At 54.1% G+C, this 21,794-nt stretch overlaps 1 protein-coding gene across 2 annotated transcripts in view; it reads right to left on the reverse strand.

Annotated features, from left to right (window-relative positions):
• Positions 1-18,302: 18,302 nt before the first annotated feature.
• The window catches only part of ZNF281 (zinc finger protein 281), a 29,061-nt gene continuing 25,569 nt past the window's right edge, over positions 18,303-21,794 (reverse strand). For both annotated transcript variants that reach the window (XM_011367253.2, XM_023534799.1), the window contains one exon: positions 18,303-21,718. In XM_011367253.2, coding sequence (XP_011365555.1) covers positions 19,115-21,700 — 2,586 coding nt within the window. In that variant the 5' untranslated portion in view covers positions 21,701-21,718 and the 3' untranslated portion in view covers positions 18,303-19,114. The remainder of the gene's footprint in view (positions 21,719-21,794) is intronic.

Below are 21,794 nucleotides of genomic sequence, written 5' to 3' on the forward strand. Positions count from 1 at the left end.
GCCTCTGCCTCCGCGGGCGTGGGGAGCCCTGCAGTTCCCGTCCGCTGCCGCGTCTCCGGGACCCAGAGGTCTCCGCCGACCTCCGTGGGGTGATGGATGCACCGGCGCAGAGCGGAGCGTGTCAGGACCGAAGTGCAGCCCGTGCCCCGCGACGGGGAATCGGGGAGGCGCGCGCTTGCCTCAGTGGTCAGGCGGGGTCTCGCCCGGAGCGTCTGCTCCACGCGGCGTCAGACTCTGCGTGTGACCGCGCAGGCCCTACGGTTACGCACGGCCAGACCATCAAGGACTCCAAATCGGGGCGGTCCTACGACACTGTCCCTGGAGGCTGTCACACTGGACTTCCAGGAGCTGCTTGGTCAGACTGCCGCAGCCGGGGCTGAGCACCCCCTCGCTCGCCGTGTCACTCACGGGAGGCTAAGGGCTCAGAGGCCGTGCCCGTGCGCGCTGGGTCCCGGACACAGTCCCAGCAATCCCTCCAGGCGCCCCGGCCTGTCCTTCTCGTCTGCTGTCCCGTCCGCTCACTCCCCTAGAATGTTACTTCCAGCCCGGCAAGCACCCTGGCCGTCTCAGTCCGTTATAGTCCAGCACCTGACGCCAGCTGGGCATCCAGGGGGGAGGCGCAAGGAAAAATGTGCTCAGGCCGCCACGCTCACTGCTGATGACGATACCGAATTCTGTTTTAAAATGAGATCTGGCAAAAGGCTTTCTAAGGAGGTGACACATGATCCACGGATGAGTGAGCTAAGCCTTCCAGCCTGAGTCCGCCAAAGATCTCGACAGTTCAAAGTTCAGAGCGCTCTTAAACTTAAGGAGTGGCCTACATTCCTAAAATTTTTTTTTAACGAAGGTATTGGAAACCTGCGAGATCCCAGCTCCCACGTCTGTCGCAAGCCCAATCAATTTAACAAGAAACTACACACTTCCTGTCACGCTTCTTAATCGTCACTGGCATGGTAAAAACACTCAGTTTACTAACTCGACACTGAACCTGTAGGAACTCAGTCAGACGAAGGCATTTTACCTTCTTTTGCCTTAACCCACAAGCTGAGGACACGTCAGCATCGCAGCGAGCCAGGGAGAGACTCACTCCCCAGCCCTGCTCTGGGTCTAGGCTGCTCTAACCTTCCCGTTGGTTCCAATCCAGCTCAGGCACTCAGGGTGCCCTCCCTCCGAGCTCCCTGCACGACGCGGGCTCTCCGATCCGGTCAGGGTCCCCGGGTGCGTTCGCCTGCAGGACGGTCTCCGCTAAGCAAGCTTGGGGACGAAATGCTGGCGTCAATGCACTCCAACGACCCGGATGAGCCGGCTCCAGGCAGCTTCTTGCAGCCCGTGTCCCCACGCAGACACGGCCCGATGACACGGCACGGTGCCTTCGTCGAAGTCGGAGCTAAACACAGAGGAGGCGGGAAGATCGACGCGTGTTTTCAGCACGTTTCGTCGCTTTGCCCGCCCTCTCCATACCTGGGGCCGGTACCTGGGGCCGGTACCTGGGGAAGCATCGCCCACATCCACGGGGGCCAGCGCCAAGCTCGGCGTGGGCGGGTCACCTCAGCTCTTCCGCAGAAATAGTGTACACCGTTAACGGAAATCCGCGTAGGAGGAGGAAGAAAGCGTTAATGGCACGATCTCGCCGTCACGCCAAGACAAATACCCCGCGCCCCGCCCTCGACGGACGCCGTTTTAAATCGCGTTCACAGCACATCGCTATTTGCGCTTTTGTTTTCCTCGTAGGTATAATTTTTTACATAATGTCCTTTTTTATATAATTCCCTGTTGCCACTTTGTATTTATAATTTTCGGTGGTTAACTATGCCATCAGATGAAATGCTGTGATTTTTTTATGCTCCTTCTGTGGCATTCGGCCTTTGTCCTGTTTGGGGGGGGCGGGGAGCATCGAGAATCCCACTGCAGCCACCTCTCGCTAGGTTCCACCGCCAGCTCTTGGCCTGGGATTCCCAAATCAAAGGCGACGAGCGTTGTCACATCTTGATCACATTTAAATCCAGACTGAAAAGTTTGTTCTCAGAAGCATGAGTAATCGGCTGTTCCGGGAAATACACACTGAATATTAAGATGCTGTTTACGTCAAGCCGAGCACTGAAGAAACAGGAAAGGAGTCAGAGCTGATGACTGGTCTGTCCAGCCCGGGACTTATGGGAAGCTGTGGTCTTCTGTGGCCGCCTGGCACATGCGTCCCAGGACACCTCGGTTTTCCTTAGCGCTGTTCTGCAGTAAATTATTCCTAAAACTATCTAACTGCACGTCCGTCCGAGAGCCAGCGACAACTGCCGGGCTGTGCAGAGGGGCCGCGGCCCGTTTCGTTCACAGGACGGCGCCTGGACCCCGGGCAGTGCCGGGCAGGTGGGTATCGGCTGCCACTTGTTGACCGGAATTTAGAAGGCGGAGGGGGTCTGCGCCTGCGTCTGAGGGAGGTGGGCGGAAATCTCTCCCCCACTCACCGGCTCATGACGGGCCGACTGCCCCACGTGTCATGTGACAGATCCCTGCGTCAGAACCCCCGGCACAGGAGGAAGACAGCGGAAGGACACTGAGCGCTGGGCCCGCCAGGGACGGCCAGGTTCACAGCCTCACTCCCGTCCGGGGGGTGAGGGGGCCAGGGAAACCCAGCAGAGGGACTGCACGGGAGGAGGAGCGGCTGTGCCCAGCTGCCTTCCGGTCTGCTTGTCAACAGAAGGTGATCGCAGCATCTGTGGGTACAGCACCAGCCACCCCCAGATAACGCACCGAGCTTTTCCAGAAAGGTTTCTGAGAAAAGGGTCCTCAGGAGCTCAGCAGACCCCACACTTCTCCCGGCCCTGCAGAGGTCTCCGTGCTGCGGAGTCCCAGTCACATCTTGCCAAGGCCCACGCAGAAGCCTTTTCCCGAGCTCTGCCCCTGGCCCTGTGTGACATTCACGTGTGGCTTTTGGTCACTGGCAAATGCTGAGAGCAGCATCAAAAATGAGCAAATGTGACGCTGTGGCTTCAGCAACGACAAAAACTAGAGTAATAGTCCAGGGTGTGGGGGAGACGGTCACCTCCGAGGACGATCCCGGGTGTGGGGGAGACGGTCCCCCCTCGAGGACGATCCGGGGTGTGGGGGAGACGGTCCCCCCTCGAGGATGATCCGGGGTGTGGGGGGACGGTCCCCCCCGAGGATGATCCGGGGTGTGGGGGAGACGGTCACCCTCGAGGACAAGAGGAAAGCCAGGAGCTCTAGAGAGTGGAGCGACAGTCACACCTACTGAAGACACAGCCTAGATGGAACAGAATGAATCTCTACCGTGTCCCTTAACAGTCATGTGGCTAACGAGACAACCCACTTCAGTCTCTCTTTGAAAATTAATTTTCCTTCAAAAAGAAAAGGGGGGGTTAGGATTTACGGCCAACAGAGCCACCCTGCGAACACTCCAGAGTCAGAAAACCGCAAGCTCGCCCTGCGCGCACGAAGGCCACGGCGGGCTGGCTGACCGTGTGACCCGGCTGGGCGAGTCTCCATGTTCGCAGACGCCCCTTTGGCGGTGGGGTCAAATAACTGGGGGGGGGGGGCGCGAGAGGTTTCCATGGTGATGCCCCAACCCAGACCTTCGATCTCCGGAGGGCCGAGTGGCCAGGACCCTACGAAGCGTTGGCAGCTCGGCCACGTGACGTCCCGCTCTACTCAATCCTCGGTTTAGCATTGGTACCATCATCAGACGGCCGTGACCGCCACGAACCCCGATTCCCGGAGCGTCCTCTCCCGGCCACCCTCCTCCTCCTGAAGCGCTCCTCTGCGCCCTCTGGAACTCGCTCCCCGTAACTGAAGTCCCCGAAACCCCGACCCCCGGCACGAGGGACACAGCAGTGGAGCGACAGGCGCGGGGTGTCCAGTTCATGAGCTGGCCTCCCCGCGGGTCAGGAGAGCCGCCTGACAAAGGGCGACAGCAGAGTGGGGCCTCGCAGGAAGTCTGGATTCGGCTGTGACGGCAGGAAGCCACCGAAGCATCCGTGGCAGGGGAGTGGCGTCGCAGGGCTGATTCTCGAGAAAACGGATTGCGTGGTAGTGAAACGTGGCACAAAGGAGGAGAGAGAGGGAGGGGAAACGGTCTGGGCAGGGACGATGGCAGCCGGTGCCGGGCGGCGGCGGCGGGGACAGGGAGAGCTGATGGGGACAAGGCTCCGCAGGCCAGCCCGCGGGATTCACGACAGACGAGGGGAGACGAGGACAGACGGGGGTTTGGGGCTGGGCGGGGCGCTGTCCTCCCCGTCCACATGCCCACTCTACCCTCCTGCAGGACGAGTCCTTTGGGGCCTCGTGACATTGGGCTATGTCCCTCTCCGCCCCTCCTCCTGGCTGACGCCTGGGCCGCCTGGCCTTTCCTGCGAGGAGCACGTTGGCCCCCCGAGTCCCGCCGCCCCCCAGCACCTTCAGGCCGGACGAAGCAGCGCTGTCCCTGCCCAGCCCTCTCCGCCCGCCCAGCTCCTCCCGGCCTGCGCCAGCTCGGTCACATCCTCCTGCGGCCGCGGGCAGGCCCGGGCCCGCTCAGGCTGCGACCCACCCCAGTGACCAGAGCCCTGCCTGCCCCCTGCATCTCATTCCAGCTGGGCCGCCTTCTCAGCCTGTGGGCTCTGCCCTGTCCCTGTCCCCTTCTGTCCAGTGGAGATGCCACCTCGATGCCACACTCCACGTCCCACCACTGCCTGTCCCTCCTGGCGGGTACCATCTGCTGCATCACCTGGTCGCTGTCGACGTGGACGCCGGCCTCCCCCACGCTCCTCTCTGCCTGTCTCGCCCCTGCGGGCCCTCCAGGTCCCCACGGTCCCTAAGCCAGGCTGGGCTCCCAAACACATTCGCCCAGAGCATCCTGGCTGCCCCTCTCGCCACACCCCGCTTCAGGCCTTCTTTGTCACTAGACTTCGAGCTTGAGGAAGGACGTGTCCGATTCTGAACTCTCAGGTCTGCAGCGAGGAGGGCTGACACACGATAAATACTGTCATGGGGTGCCGACACACTTAAGAACGTGACGAGTGGAGTGCTTTTGGAGTTAAAAGCGAAGTCGGATCATTGGGACTTTCACCAAGGTCACCTCGTCTGCCGTCCTCTGTAGGTAAAGGAAACACTGCCCACTACGAAGGTGACATCGAACAGGCTCACAACCAGCACCAGCAGGTCGACACCAACCAGCTCCCTGAAGCCCCGTGCAAGCCACGGCACGCCCCTGCCGCACGCGCCCAGACACGCCCGCTGCCGATGCGCGCGCGTTTATTCCTTTCTGGCAAGTTTTTATTTAAAAAAGCTAATACTGAAAATGACCTCTTAAGAAGTTTATGGCGCTAAATCCACTGGAAAAGACCAATTAGTGGATGTCAGCATGTTAAAATGTGAGGTCTCATGATGAAGCAAATCTATTATACTTAACTATGATATGATTAATCTCATCAGGTATCTTTTAAAACATTTTTTGCTAAAAATCACTAAGAATACTAGCCAATTAAATCCTTAAAAATTAAAAAGTATGGGATGCATCTCAGTGAGGTAACAATAACCTAGCAGTGCCTGCCACGCTCCTGAATTATGTTTCATGCTTAACATTCACGCACTCAGAATCCTGAAGTCAAATCGCAAACACGAGCAACAAATTTTGTTATTCTTTCTAATTTTCTAGGAAAGATTAAATGGACTCAGTGATGCTCATCGGATTATAAACACAGCAGCAGAAGTCCAAGTAGCACTTCTGTGTTCTAAAAAGTTTCAAAATATTCTCAAATTATCTTTAATTTCTCAGTTATCTCTCCGAGGCCTACATTAAACCGCTTCAGAACAGATTTCTCAAAAGAGGAAAATTTTTTTAAAAAGAGTAGTTACGTCTAAATGCTAGCTTTTACTATTTTCTACTTTTTCTCTAGTTTTTCTGAAAATGAAACAAATCGAACCACGTGGTATATAAACAACCCTGGCATATTTATATTCTATTTCTGAGAAAACTGTATTTCCTTTGATTTACTTATCAATATTTATTAAGCAAGAAGTAGTCAACTGTTTCTATGAATTGTTATGTGCTGTGCAAACGAAATGAGGACGGTGGTAATATTTATACTAAATTTCCTAGATATTCATGTTTCCAAAGAAAACGGTAAAAATAATCCAAACGTCATAGAGATCGGAAATAATCTTTTTCATGTTACAAAATTTGCTTTCCTCAAAAAAAAAAAAAAAAAAACCACCAGTGTGCGAATCCCAAATACCAGCCCCGCAAACCGTCTACGCCGAAGAGCGAGCAGCTGGGCACCGCAGCGGCCACTGGTCCGCCCGGGGTCACCGCCAGCGCCGCGCAAGTCTGTAAAAGAGGGCGGTGACGGCCCCTGCACTCCCGAAGGCCGGTGAGCCCGCCCTGCCAGCCCAGCCCTGACCGTGACAAGTGCGGATCGCTCCCGGCCGCGGGCCTTGGCCACGACAGAGCACCTCCTGTCCTCTGCGGTGCGGGGCGCTGCTGTCCCGATCCGGGCCAGCACCGGCTTCCGCCCGCGGGGAGAGGGGACCCAGGGAGCCTGGTTTCCTTGGCATCACGTGGCTCAGAGGTTGGGGACTCACCCGAAGTGGGCGCCTGGGCCCTGGGCGTCTTTCTAGCGTGGGCGCGGGAGCCAGTGCCGGTGCGGGAGCCGGTGCGGGTGAGGGAGCCGGCGTGGGTGCGGGACCCGGTGTGGGAGCCGGTGTGAGCGCGGGACCCGGTGCCGGTGCAGAAGCCGGTGCGGGAGCCTGTGCGGGTGCGGGAGCCGCGTGGGGACGGGAGCCGGTGCGGACGCGGGAGCCGGTGCGGGTGAGGGAGCCGGCGTGGGTGCGGGACCCGGTGTGGGAGCCGGTGTGAGCGCGGGACCCGGTGCCGGTGCAGAAGCCGGTGCGGGAGCCTGTGCGGGTGCGGGAGCCGCGTGGGGACGGGAGCCGGTGCGGACGCGGGAGTCGGTGCGGGTGTGGGAGCTGCGTGGGGACGGGAGCCGGTGCGGACGCGGGAGTCGGTGCGGGTGTGGGAGCTGCGTGGGGACGGGAGCCGGTGCGGACGCGGGAGTCGGTGTGGGCGTGGGAGCCGGTGCTGGTGCAGAAGCCGGTGCGGGACCCGGACGGGTGCGGGAGCCGGTGCGGACGCGGGAGCCGGCGCGGTGCAAGGCCAGCCACGTGCGCGCTCTCACCGCCCGGCAGTGCCCGCTGCGCCGCGGCGTGAACGAGGTCACGTCCCGGGGCTCGTCGGCAAAACCGAATGCGCAGGCGGCAAACTCGCCGGCCCGGAGCCGATGTTCAGCGGACGGCGACACCCGGCCGGCGCCAGCAGCCCGTGGAAAGGTCGCCGCGGGCCACCCTGGACTCTTCGGGGCGACGCTGGCAGCACCTCCTGCCCTGGTGTGGCACGCACACAGCAAGCGGGGCTCCTAGGTCAGATGCTGCGACCTGCGACCCACCGACCCCACCGACCCCACCGACCCGCAGTTTCAAACCGCTCGCAGCCTCAGCCTCTCCCGCCTCCACCCGCGCCCGCAGCAGCTGCCACGCAGCGCCGGCCACACCTCCCGGCGCAGGAAGGGACACCCGACGGCGCACACCTGTTATGCTCGCCTTTGCAGGGCCAGTTCTTTTATCAAGAAAAGTCTTGGAATAAAAGTGGGATTAGATCTCTCTTCCTTGACTAATTTTTAAATGCTAACTGTAAACATGAAGGCAATATAAGTAGGGAGTCTTCATTAACTGCAAAGAATTTACTCTCGTTAAAGAAATTAGGCTGATGTCAAAAGCTAAATACCAGGTAACAACGCTAAACCTACCATCCGGGGGGCCAGAAACGACCAGAACACACCGGAGGAGCTTGTGTAACACCTACAGGTGCCGCCAGCACTCGTTGGCGATTTTAATCTTGAATTCAAGCAGCAGTTAAGTTCCTTCAACAAACCAATAGTTGTCAGAAAACAACGATCCGAAATGAACAAGCTTAAAAGTTAAATGACTGAATCAGGTCGGCCCAGGGAGTTTTTCCGGGAAAGCTGCTCACTAAAAATTGCCCTTTAGTCACACCTGAGCCCCCTATGCGTTCCTTATAAAGTGACTGGCCAGGCCAGCAAAGTATTCCAGAAGCTCTCGCCATCTGTCCCCAAAGCGCCCCAGTGGAGGGCCACCCTGAGGGCAGTTTCTGCACTGGGTGCTGCTGACACCATGCTGGGTGACTGCTCCGGGGGGCTGTCCTGGCACTGGGGGGGGGGTAGCATCACCCACAGTCTCCTCCCATTAGACACCAGCACACACGACCTGGCTCCAAGTCGTGACCACCAATAATGTCTCCAGATAGTGCCCTTGGGGGACAAAAGTGCTCCCAGCTGAGGACCTGGTTTCGCGGTGCTCTGGGGCCCCGCCCCAGCAGCTCCCAACACTGGCAAGTCCTCAGTCCCACGGGCCCAGGCCCACAAGGTGGGTGTGACCTGCGGGTGACAGAGGGGACTCCCATGTGGGAGCGCAGGTTTTAATGAGGTCTAACCTTAAAGCCTTTTCTGTCCTCTTCCATAGGCCACAGGACCCTGAAGAAGGCACAGCGGGGTACAGGAGATCAAATCAAAACAAAACGAACCCACAAGATCTAGAATCGGGGCTTCACCAGGTTAGGTCGGTGCAGCCTTCAGAGAGTGGTCCCCTCCCTGCCTGGGTCTGCCACGCACAGTGCCAGAAAACATCCCCCACAGCACACGGGTGACATGTGGACGATGACAGACTCGAAGCCCCATCGGCGGGTCCCTGCTCCCTGACTCCCCGTGCCCCGGGCTCCCGCCCACCTCCCTGGGTCCTCGCTCTGCCGTCTGCCTCCCGGTCACCCCTACCTGGAAGAAACCTCCTCCCCCTCGCACCCAGCCTGCCCACGTCACGTGACACACTTGTTCGCCCAGCCCCAGTCCTGCCGGGGTTTAAGGGCACGTACCCTCGTCCTCCTTTCTGCTCGGCCACCTAGCATAGCGCCTGGCACACAGTGGCCCCCAGATATGTGCTCGGCGGATTGATTTTCAAAAACGAAACCAGCGACTAACTATGGATGGTGATGCACGTTGACCAGACCCACTGTGCTCATTCTGCATATACCCGGTCAGGCCAACGGACACCAGAAACCGATACAACACTGTGTGTCCATTACACCTCAAAAATAAAAAAGTGAACAAAAAAGAAAAAATAACCGGGTGCAGCTTGAACTAACGACCCATGGGAATTGGACGGATTTTCTGAGATGAGCAAGGAACGCCCAGGAGAATGCTGGAGGCTTGGGGACTTTGAGGACACTGCGTCCCAACTGTCCTGGACCTGGTGGACCTCGCTCGCAGGCCCCGGGGTGGGGACGGGGGCGGGATTCTGCACGCTCCTGGTGACACCCGTGGCTGGTCCGCTTGGCACCCCAGGCCATGGACAGCAGAGGGCAGCTGGGCAGGACGTAAAGCTGCACCAGATGAGAATCGGGGCTGCGGAGGACCCGCTGGATGAGGTGTCGATCGCTAGAGAAAGCGCAGGTCGCAGTTCTCTGAACGGCCCTCCCGTCGGCCTCCAAGGCTGATGCGATGCAGGGTCGCTGCACGGAACAACTAAACCCCGGGGCTGAAGAATCGCCTTTTTTTGTAAAGCAGTGATTGTCCAGGAACAGTGATCTTGTTTGGGAAATAATACGCTGAAATGTTTAACATTAAAAATATATTTAGCTCGATCTCCGATTGCCATGTAAACGATAAAGAAACAACACTAATGACTAGTGTATCTGATTTCAATAACAGACCAGCAAAAGCCTTCTCCACTGTCGTGTGCTTTGACATCATGCAATACTTAACGCAACGCTCGCAACCTCTGAACTTAGCAGCTGGTGTCATAAGCAGTTGAAAATTACGAGATTAACTGTAGGCGGGAATACGTCCCAAGTTCAAGACCAGGCGCTGTCCCTCCGGTTTCCATTTGGATAACTAATTGGGGACCAAAATCAAGGGGGGCACTGAGCAGTCGCTCCCAACTTAAGCGACTTAGGCTCTGCCTCTGCCAACAGGCTCCGCTCGTTTTTATTACAAAAGGCAACTAGGAATCAAACCAGCAATGTACAGCTATAAAATTATCAAAGCATCTTTTTATCTACGCCTAATTTAAAATCAAGTGATGCTGTGTTTGCAAAAGAGGAAAAAATACGACTTAAGATTATTTATAAACCAATTAATAGTTTCAGCTAACCTAATGGCTTCACAGAATAAATGGCAGGAAGGAGTAACTAATTTTTAAGACGTCCATTCCCAAAGTGTAAGCTGAGTCTGCGGTTTCTGTGTTCGATTCTATTCAAATACACGATAGTAATCGTTTTGTAAGGGGATGACTCATTTCACATGTTCGCAGTGCAAAAACTCAGTATCTTTAATTTTCTCCTTTCAACAGACCTTTCTAGAAATGTGTTGTCATTTTACCAAGTGAAAATTTGCAGTTTTCTACTAAAAAAGGCCTTGACCTACGCCCTAGACCCTGCTGCTGCCCAGCACCGGACGGCCCCCTGCAGACCGGAAGGGCCGGCCTCAGCACACAGGGGGACCGCGTGTGCCTCAAACCTTGATGAACAAAGGATTCCACAACTGTCGCCTGTTCCGCAAAGTGCAATGTTCTCGGGACGCTTGTCGGGAACGAGCTTTTTTGGAAGCCGAGTCAAGCCGGCCGGGCGGCGGCTCCTTCTCGCTGACGGGAGAAGCTCGCTTCCTCTCTCCTCCCCTCGGCCATGTCTCATATTCAGCCCCAGAAATTTGTGTTCTAGTATATTACGAAGCAAGTACGTGGTGGGAGAGAGGTCGTGAGAATAGATTTGATGACCTAAATAATTCTTTATACGTGGCTTGGAAACAAAATCACCAACTGAATTATGAAAGGCAATTCTACAAATATTTTGAATTTCTGTTCTCACATTCAGCAGCCAAAATGCCACCTGACGTTTCAGGACTGAACATTCTTTGTAACAAATGGTACTGTCGACGTTTCTGCATCACAGTTCCAGCTGGGGGGTGACGGAACATCATCCGGAGTGATCGTTTATTAAATTATAAAATGCATGATATTTCCTTTGGGTTCGGAAATCGGAAGTGTGATTTCCATCATTAAGTGCCATGGAAAGAAGCCCTGAGATTATGCCGGGATCATACGTCCACTCCTGTACCATTCTACACGCGTGCTGTACATTTCAACTGCACACAGGTGAGCTGTCACGGTTTAAAAGCAAAGTTTGTTTCCTGTTATAATTCCTTCTTTACTACTTGATATTTAGCTAAGGAGGAAAATGTTCTTACACCCTGTATTACAAATTAGTCGGACCAGTGCTGCTTTTTCTTAAATTAAGGGGCCCACGCGGTGGAAGGGCATGATTTCTGAAAATCAATATGTTGTTGGCCTTTCTATAACACTCATTTCTATCTAGTTCACCTGGTATCGCTGGGGACATCAGAGGGACACTGTACTTCAAAGACAAATGCCATCTAAATTGGACACATATCTTTTTAACATTTACCATTTCCTGTTGGGTCCAGCTCACAGCAGTCAATATACATGAACAGGGAGAGAAAAAAAAAAATCACCATTTCCATCCGAAACCCACGTGTTTATGTTCCTGGTGTGTATCTGCTGCAACCGAGCTGATCCCAGTACTTGCGTGGGTGCAACGCTGTGCATCAGCCCTGGCCAGTTTGGGCACAGGGCTGAGCGCTGCATCCACATTACGCCACCTGAAGAGTGTGAAGACAGCTCAGGGCAGCGCTGTTCACCCGCGAGCTCATGTCATCACTCACAGTGGCAGGGCCCCAACTTCGGGGAAGGGGCGGGGCCAGGTTCTGCCCAATGTGCCTGAGCTCTCGACCGAGACACACAGATGCATCGCTCCTGCTGACTCGGGGGAAATGCAGAGGACCGTGCAGCCCGTCTTCAAAGGCAGACCACGCACAGGTGACGTGCGGGACCCAGGCAGAGGCGCAGGAGTAAGCTGTTCACACACTCCAGGTCAGAGACGCCGGGTTCAACGTCAGCTCTCCGTCTGCGGGCAGTATGATGTCACCCCCCTGAGCCCGGCTTCCTGTTAGAGCTGCAGGGGGTGACACCCGTATGCTCCCTGAAACACAGCAAGCTATGGGTGAACACAAGACAGTAATTCAAAGTCTCAGGCTTCGAGAGAGAACATTTAAATGCTCTTATTAGAAACAGACTCTTATGCAAGCGGTTCTTTTTCCTCTCGTCTTTCCCTAAATACTCTCTCTTCCCCTTTTGTGGGTCACAGATACCAGCATTCTCATCCTAGATACCACGATGTCATTCATTAATACTTTTCTCTCCTTGCCAAATGTTGATTTGCTCTAAAGTTTTAATAAAATCAAAGAGCGAACAAAACTAAAAACTGTAATTCTATGCACCCTCCCAGTCCTCCAGAAACCTAGGTCGCATTCTCGCTCAGCCCCGTGACACAGCCCTGCCTCACCGCAGTGACCGGGGCGCCGGCCAGGGCGCCCCCCCCGCCCCCCAGTGCTCTCAAATCTTTGAGGTCTCCTGACGATGAATGGCGAACGCGTCCGCGGCCACCTCCGTACATCGCTTTTCGCCCTTTCCTTACACAATCGTCCTTCCTTCCCGTTCAGAGATAAACGTGTCACAACCATTTCGATGCCTTGTTTCTTACACTATGTTCAACGTTCACAGGTTTCCACACAGTCAAAAAGAACCTGAACGGTCTACGTTCATCTAGTCGTAACCGAATTTCTTCCTTACTCAAAGTGAGGCAATTAAAAACGCGAAGAGCGTAATGGTTTCAGATTACTCTGGCAAATTTTCACAGTAGACCTTTGAGAGCGAGGATGCCGACAAGCTCACTGCTGCCAGCCGGCTCTCCCCGACGTGAGTGCGCGCAGACACGTCTGCGTCTTAGCGGGCGTCGCTGGCATATGCCTTAAGCATTGGGACCTGTGCAGCATCGTCTCCCAAATCCAAAGGGATAAAGCTCCACCGTAATTCACCTGAGAAACCAGCCACACGCCGCTGGGATGTCCACCGACAGGCTGCCGGTGACGCGCGCAGGGGGCCACCCGCGCGCCAGCTCATGGGTGAGGCTCACACGGCGGGGACCCAGCTGCAGACACGTTCGCGGTGATGCGCACGCCACGACCTCGCCCACCTGCGGGACGGGACTCGGGCCTCCTCTCGGCCGCGCTCACCTCCGCAAGGCACTTCTGTCGCTTCGGCCACCAGCTGAGAAAACGCAGGCTCAGAAAGGACCTTTCCCAGTGCCGCCAGGAAAGGGACCCGGGTCACGGGCTGTCTCTTCGTGGAGACTCACAATGACCCCCACCGACAGTTCTCATGACCCTCCAGAAAGGAGAACTCTCATTCAAACGTCCGCACTTGGCTTCCTGTTGGAAGAGCCTCGCTGCCGTGCAGCCCGACAGAAAATTGCCATAGTGCTGATGCTGTTGTTCGAGTTTGCAATCCGGTCACAAAAAATTCATCTACAACTGTCACTTCCAGACTTCAAAACTGTACTTATCGCAAACCTCAAGATTAACACTTTACCCCCCAGCTAAAACCTTAAGGTCGCAACAGATATGCTTACTTACACGAAACATGCTTCTTACTTAAAGCAGGGCACACACGGGCTAGTCGCAAGTGGAAACCAAACAACTCTCTTCTAATTATTAATTAGGGAGTTTCCAACTTTTTATAATCACTCACGCCTCCCCCTCGTCATCATACGGTGCGCCTTTACACTGTGCCTGTAAATTTTGCTTTTGGTGGGCTGGGGATGGAGAGTCAGAGCTTTTGCCTTAATCCCTAAATTCTGTGCATATTCACAGAATAACATAGACTCGTAATTTTGACTGCAACTCTGTTAGTTAGAAAAGTTATTTAAAATTTTCACCGCCCCTTGGAAGCTGTTTTTATGAGTTACTAAGGAAAAAAATTAATGTATAAACACGAAGACCGGCCATCCTTTTCCTAGGCTGGAAATGTCAACAGAAGGTCGCCGCGGGTGTCCCTGCGAGTTATTTATTAATTGCCCCACAACAGAGCGAAGCCTGAGCCGAGAATGACAGAGGAAGGAGGGCCCGAGACCTCTGCGCTCAGACCCGGGGTCGCTGGAGGAAGCCGGACGGCCGGTTCCCTCTGAAAGCGACACCTGCTTGCCTGCCGGACGTGCCCGCCCTGCCCGGCATCCTCGTCCGCCCCACAGACAGCGAGAACCAGTGCTCCCCGGGGAGTGTAAGGTCCAAACCATTACATCCTTCTCGGGCTATGTGTCTACACTTCCCAAGAGACACTCTTTCGACACCTGCGTCGGGGCTTCCAGGAGCTCGGCCTGCCTCGCGTCCCACCCGGCCAACCGGAGACCCGACGGGGGACATTCTTGGTGGAAAGGTGCGGGCTGCTGGTGGGCTCCCACTTCTGCCACAGCTCACGAGGGTACCTGTGCCCGACCGAAACACGGTGGCAGATGACCGTAGCCGTCATGCACCGTGACGGAAGACTACCACCTGTGGCACACGGATGAGAAACTGGACAGAACTACAAATTCCATCCAGCTCGTCGTCCGACCACCTTATCACAGAACTCTACGGCTTTATGTGGCTCAAATGTATTCCATAGAGGCTAAGTAGCTAAATCGCAGATGAGGACTTTTTAAAGTATCCATAATATCCGATGTTTTTTTTTAGTTTAGGTATTGACTTCCTAAATTACTTTTACAATAATATTTTAACATTCAGGCAGCCTTCTGAGGCAGGGGTTCTGAACCTGGCGTCCACGGGTTAAGGAACGTTTATGGGGCGGGGGAGGGTTCTGTGAGCACGCGACAGACTTGCAAACACGTGTCCCAGGTATGGATGGGTGTGGCCTCAGGAGCCCAGGACCGCACGCTGTGCAGGTCTTCCCGAGAGCCGAGGTCACCAGGAGGAACTCAGACAGACTCTCCTTAAGTTAGTCACACTCACGTGTGGTCAGTATCTTAAAAAAGACAGGTACAAAGAAAGTAGAAGTGATTTTAAAAGCACACGCCCTCTCTTTGAAAACTACCATCTCACAGGACTTCTCCTGATCAAGGCTCAGAGGACGGAATTCCCAGACGCTGTCTTCACGCTAACGTTCATTTTAACAATAAATTAAGAACGTTCGAAACGACAGCAAGGGGGACTGACATCCTCCCTCAAAGCCAGGAGCGCGTCCCGCCGCAGCGGGCAGCGGGCAGACGCGGGCAGCAGGCAGATGCGGGGCACAGCCCTGCGCCCTGGTCACGGGCGGGCTCCCGAAACGAAGCAGCCGTGGGACGTCACTGACGCGGCCTCGTGCGGCCTGACGCACGAACCAAGGAACCTCGCCTCGCATTTTAAAAGTGAAATCCTGACATTACATCTCGGAGAAAATGCGAAGCCCAAAACACTGAGCGAGAAAGTGAGTCTTCGGCTGTTCTTGACTGTCCAAGTGTCCCTCTGGTGTTCGGAAGCTAGTTTTTTTGAGGGAAGCTCTTCAGGTTAACAAGAACCCGAGTTTGGAGGCTGAGGGCTGTGTACGTCCCTCAAGAGGCCATACTGCTGGCATGTCTGTCACCCAGTTCAGGCTTAAATGCCACAACCGGCCAGTGACTCTACCAAATGCCAGAAACCAGGAACAAACTTGTTCTGCCTCTCTCATCTGATTAGTGTAAAACAGAAAACTAAATTTGAGGAAGAAACATTTTTATCACTGCTTGCATTTTTTTTAATTTAAAATTTTAAGTACAGATTTTTTTCTCACATTTTCCTGCTCTCCTCAACGAATCACCTCCCGAATCACTGACAGGAACCGTCACGACGGCCGTGCTGCTCCCGAATTCACGGCTGCACAACGAATAAAAAGCCGTTTCCCACTTCGAACTCTCAAAATTAAAACCTTCAGGCCGATCGCATTCAGATATGACATGCCACAGGGAGGGGGTGGTCGGGGTACCACAGGAATGCCGGCGTCCCCCTGGAAGAAACGAGTCACCTGCAGACAAGTCCGAGCTGGATGTCCACACAGAGCACGGGCCCGCTGAGCACTCCTGTGCGAGAGAACCCCACGGCCAGAGACCACTCCTGCTCAGAACCCCCACGGCCAGCGACCACTCCTGCTCAGAACCCCCACGGCCAGCGACCGGCCGCCCTGCAGCAGAGGGCATCGTCCGCTCGTCCCGATCGTGCGCGCCCACCAGCGGGTACTTCTCGGCAGAGGAATCCACGGGTACGCTTGACATAATTTACCGTTTCCCTACAATAACGTCATCATACCTGAGAAGACGGCAAAGCCTCAAAGGCCTACTCTGCCCTTTAAGATTTTTACTAATTCAACATTTGTAGCACTAAACTTCAAAGCACGAGTTTCTCATCTTACACAGCTGTCTACAATTCACCCTGCATCTTTAAAAGTTAACATGTTTACTAACTTGCAAAATACCTGTTCTGCGTCGTCGACATTTACACGTTTTAGGTCTTCCCTTCTCATTTCTCTATTCTTTAAACCTGTTTAAAACATTATCGCAATATGATTTAATAAGACGTTTTTTCCCCTACTAAAAATGCTCAAGACCATTTTTATTTGTGTCATACTCACTTTATTACGACCATTCTGAGGCGAAAAGGACACATCTAGAACCAAAAGATATTGGAACCTGATTTAAAATTAAGCCTCAATAAATAATCTCTCTGGAATCATATTTAGGATGGCCAACCCGGTTCCAGTAAAACGTGTTCTCATTTACATATTTAATTCCTACCCTTCCATAGTGTGCCTCGAACAGAAAAGATTCAACTAATTTTCAAATAAACCTAGAAACGCGAATATAAAGTTACACACTTTATATTCACGAATATAAAGTTAAACATACACACACACACACACACGCGCGCGCGCACACACACAATAAAAATACCAGCCCCTAAACTGCAGATTATACCATGAATATTTTATGAAACATAGTTATAATAGAAAAACCTGAAAAGTGTGACTGGTTATTAAGTGATATCTCCTTTCTTCAATTTTGTGATTAACAGGTATTTTATTGGTAGTAAACTAGAGCAAACAATCAGAATAATACATATGCAGTATTCAGTACACACAATAAAAGTTAAAGAAATTCAAAACCTGTATAAAACAAAACACGGGAGGAAAATACAGCTGGAGATACAGCGGGAAGGTCCTCGCCATCCTGATCGCAGCTTGTGCTCTGCACCCGACAGGCTCGACCGCACTCACGAAATGAGAAATACAGACTTTTTAGAATTGAGTGTATTTAAGAGGACTGAACACATTTTCTGAGAATCTTCAATGACAAATAGGTGACCCTTTCGCTGGTAAAGCACGCTTAAGGGAGGAAAGTGGGGGAAGGAAATTAACTAGTATTTTGTAACCATTTTTAATAATTTCTTATTTTCCAAACACTGCTTTCATAACAGAAGTGTTTTACACTCGCACAATATTAATCACTTTATTATACATGGAGGCCTGTGGCAGGCTGATTACACAAGACTGCAAACAAGCAGGCGCACTGCCCTGCGTCAGAACAGAACGTGAGACTGAACACCAAAAGTACGTGAAACTCATCCGCATAAACACCAAAGCACGTTAAAAATATAAGCAGAAAAAAATACAATTGCTAAAAAGTGGTTTAGAGAAGAGCCACTGTCCGTGAGGAGCTGCAAATGGCAATCAGCATCGATGGCAAGTTCGGAAGGCTTCAGCGGAGCCCTGTACAACACTGACTAACGCACCCTTTACAATGCACAGAGAGGCTGCGGTCCCACCAAGAGCTTCTGACGTCACTGCAACGCAGTCACGCCGACCCTTCCCATTGGCTGCATCACCAGCTGGAATTACCTTATTGGTACCTACAGCTCTGAGTATGCGGGCTTGATTAGACATGAAACCCGTATGGGTTTGCTTTTGTCAAAGGGAGGGGGGACGTTCACCTTATGGTTTAGTATTTGGATGCCATAGGCATGTGAAATGCATAATGAATTACCTGTGGAATGTAAATCATTCTAAAATTGAAACTGTCAAGACCGGAAGAGGGAACAAGGCAGGCCCAGAACTCTTAGAAAGAGGCTAGATGAAGAACAGCAGCAGCAAAAAAAAAAAAAAAAAAAAACCCACCAGAAGTGTGGGTGGCATGTAGTAACACAGACAAGAGGACGGTGTCTTTAGGCCGTGTATAATAATAATAACGCATACCCCAAATTTCAAAGAACTGTGTAATTCCAACTTGATTTCTAATACTGGAACCAGCCATTGGGCTTCAACACTGCTAGATGTCAGCGGGCTCTTGATGACTTCACAGCCTTGATACAGCGGGATAAGGAGAGGGTGCTTTTTTTTTTTTTTTTCCTTCTTTTATTAAAGCTATCATTCCAGGCTTTGATCAAAGATCCAAGAATATTTGTTCTACCAGGCTGGAATGAATGTGGTCTGGAAGTTCAGAGTACATTTAAAAGCTGCAACAAAATATAGGTAGCCAACATCTCAGAATTCTGGATCAGCCCAGATGGAGACGGCAATCTGAAACGTTTTCGATCCCTAACTTAAACGATGAAATGTGTATCCTATCAGCCCAGAGAGAGCAATCTGAAATGTTCTCGATCCCTTACTCAAATGATGAAATGTGTATCATACTATCTGTAAATTGGATATTCCATTACAGTGATAACGTACAGAATTCCCATGCGTTATTACTTTCCTGAGAGTGAAGCAATTAGAATAACCTTAATCCTAGCAACAAAGTTTTTTTGTTTGTTTTTTTTTGTTTTGTTTAGTTTTTTTTTGTAGAGGTTTTTTTTTTTTTTTTGCATTTAAAACTTTTGGGCTATTCCCTGACAATCTATACATGTAAATTTGATTGCTAAACATTGTCACTTTGAATGTCAAACTATTTTTAATCTATTGATTTTGATTAAAAATCATAATACAAACAGAGCTAAAATCACGCTAACAAAATAAACTAAATATGAAAAGTTGCATTGAAAGGGCATTACATTATTCTTAACAGGATCGTGTAGAAACATTCCAATGGCAGTGTTCTCAAAATCAAACGCATCACGGTCGCCCTCCAGCCTGGCCGCCAGGTACCTTACCTGTAGCTCTGGCTGGTGGGCGTCTTCACTCTCGTGCTGCATGGCTCACTGACATCGGACATCATACTCGTATACCCTGAGAAGTCTGACACCGAAGTCCTCACTCTATGGTCCACTTCTCCATTAGAGGTACTGATAAAGGTCATTGGCACCCTGCTGCCCGACTTAAACTGAGAACCAAACGCCTGTGCAAAGTTCTCAATCTGGTAGGTTGTTCTAGGCTCTATGTCTTTCTGAGGGTCTATCTGGCTAGCTAACTCCTGAGATGGAATCTGAAAGCCCGCGGAGGGCTCTAAGTTCTTCTGCTGCTCCTTCTGGCTAGTCAGTTTCTGAGATGAGGACTGAAAGGCTGACGACGTCTCTAAGTTCTTCTGAGAATCTATCAGGTCATCCAGCTCCTGAGAAGGCGTCAGCTGCTGATGGGGGGCATCCAGAGCAGACAGGTAAAGACCTGGCTGAGATCCAAACAACATCCCAAAAGGAGGCTTTGGCAATGAAGACGGCAACACCGAGGTAACAGATTGGCCGAAACCACACTCCAACGGAGACGTAGTGTAGATTTGTTTCTCTGGGAACAAAGTGTGGTTGTGGAGAGGTGAAGACAAACTGACGAACTGGAAACCGTGTCCAAGGGTAAAACCTGCATTAGTGGACTTTTCGAAAGCCTGCTGGAGGTATTTGGAGTATTCTTGCAACATGCTCGCCTTATCGCTTGAAGGGGTCTGGGTGCCGGGGCTCAGGTTCTCCTCTTGAACCAATTCTGAGTGCTCCCCTGAGGCGTGCAAATCCACCCGCGGCTCCGCTATGCTGAACGGGTCCTCCTTCTGACTCTCCGACTTGCTGGAGTACTGATCCAAAATGCTCTGCAAAACCTCGTCGGGGATCCCAGACTTGTCGTGACAAGACTTGATTTCAGTATTGAGGGCCGAGGAGTCGATGAGTGACAGTGGGGCCTCACTGTCCAGAACGCTGACCCCCGCGGACTGAATGACGGACTGCTGGGAGACCACGTGTCCCACGTTGATAGAGAAGGCACTGTTGCTGCTGGCAGTTGGTAAGTATCTTCTTTTCTTGGAAAACTGCATGGCGTCGTCATAATTGCTGCTGATCTGGCCTTGTTTGCCCGCTGCACCGTGGAGAAGGCCGATGGCCTCCACGCCGGTCCCGGAGGCTATGCCGAGCGAGCCCCCGGGCTTCCCGGACAGAGACTTCTGGCCGACTATGTCTGGTAGGGGCGACACGAAGTTCAGGTAGCTCTTGTCTGTGCTCTTCCTGCTTCCTTTCTTGAAGATCAGCTTCGGCACCCTCTTCTGCAGGTCGTCCACGCCCGCGCCCACGCCGCCCGCGCCGGCCGCCAGAGGGGGCATCTCCACCGAGTAACTCTGCATGGCCACGTTATTCGCGATCTGCGCCTCGCTCGCTCTGGCCGCCTTATGCTCCTTGCTGTCCACGGCCACGCTCTTCGCCTTGGCCTTCCTCCTGGAAGAGCTCGCGGTTCCCTGAGACGCCGCAGCCAGGCCGCCCGCGCCGCCGTGGGCCGCCGCCCCCGGCTCTGCGCCCGCCGCCCCCTTGGCTATGGCTTCCCCGCACGTGCGCCTGTGCTTCAGCAGCCGGTCGGTCCTCGAAAAGTACTGCTGGCAGGTGTCACACTTGTATGGCTTTTCTCCGCTATGTGTCCGCTTGTGTCTCTCCATGTGGTACTTCTGGATGAACTTCATGCTGCACTGGTCGCAGCCGAATGGCTTCTCGCGGCTGTGGATCTTCTCGTGCCTCTGCAGCAGGTACTTCTGGATGAAGCCCATGCTGCACTGGCCGCACTGGAAGGGCCGCTCGCCGGTGTGGATGAGGACGTGGCGGCGCAGGTGGTAGGAGCTGCGGAACGCCGCGCTGCAGTGGTCGCACACGTGCGGCTTCGGGCTGGCCGACAGGAGGGCGCCGGCGCCGTCCGCGGCCAGGGCCGGCTTGGAAGGGGCGCTCGGCTTCCGCTTGGCTTTGGTTCCCTGAGATTCTGGCTTTGGCCTCTTCGCCTTCTTGACGCTGCCGTCGTGCTTTGGCTCCTCGCCGCCGAGCAGGGCGTCGCGGGGGTGCTGCGCCGGCGGCGGCGGGCCGTGCTGGTGGAGGACGCTGAGGTCCTGGATGACGCCGTGGCCGCCCCCGTCCCCGCTTCCGCCCAGGCCCGGCGACCTGTCGCCGGCGCCCGCGAACAGCCCCGCGTAGTGGTGGTGCTGGGGGGCCGGCGGCTCGTCGGGCTCGGCCGGCTTCTCCTGCTTGATGCTGACCAGGGACTGCAGGAAGCCCCAGGGGGTCCGCTGCGCCGCGAAGGCCGCGCCGGGCGCCGCCGGCTCCTTCTTGAAAGTCACGTCCGGGGCCGGCGCGGGGGGGGGCTCGGCCGCCGGGGCCGCGGAGGTAGCGGAGGAGAGCACGCACGGCGGGGGAGGGGCGGCCGGGCCGGCCGGCCGGGTGAAGCTGGCGACCGGGGGGAGCCGGTGGTTGAACATGACCAGACCCTGCGGGAAGCTGGGCTCCATCTCCGCCCGCCTGCCGCCGCCGCCGCCGCTCGGGAACCCGCTGCCGACTTTCATGCCCCGGACGAGGCCTGGCTGCGGAGGGAGGGACGGGGAGAGGGGACAGGAGAGAGGCGGTGGGACCGGGCCCGCGGGGACCCCGCGCCCGCCC

The sequence above is a fragment of the Pteropus vampyrus genome, unplaced genomic scaffold (genome assembly GCF_000151845.1).
Source record: "Pteropus vampyrus isolate Shadow unplaced genomic scaffold, Pvam_2.0 Scaffold131, whole genome shotgun sequence".
Classification (NCBI taxonomy): domain Eukaryota; kingdom Metazoa; phylum Chordata; class Mammalia; order Chiroptera; family Pteropodidae; genus Pteropus; species Pteropus vampyrus.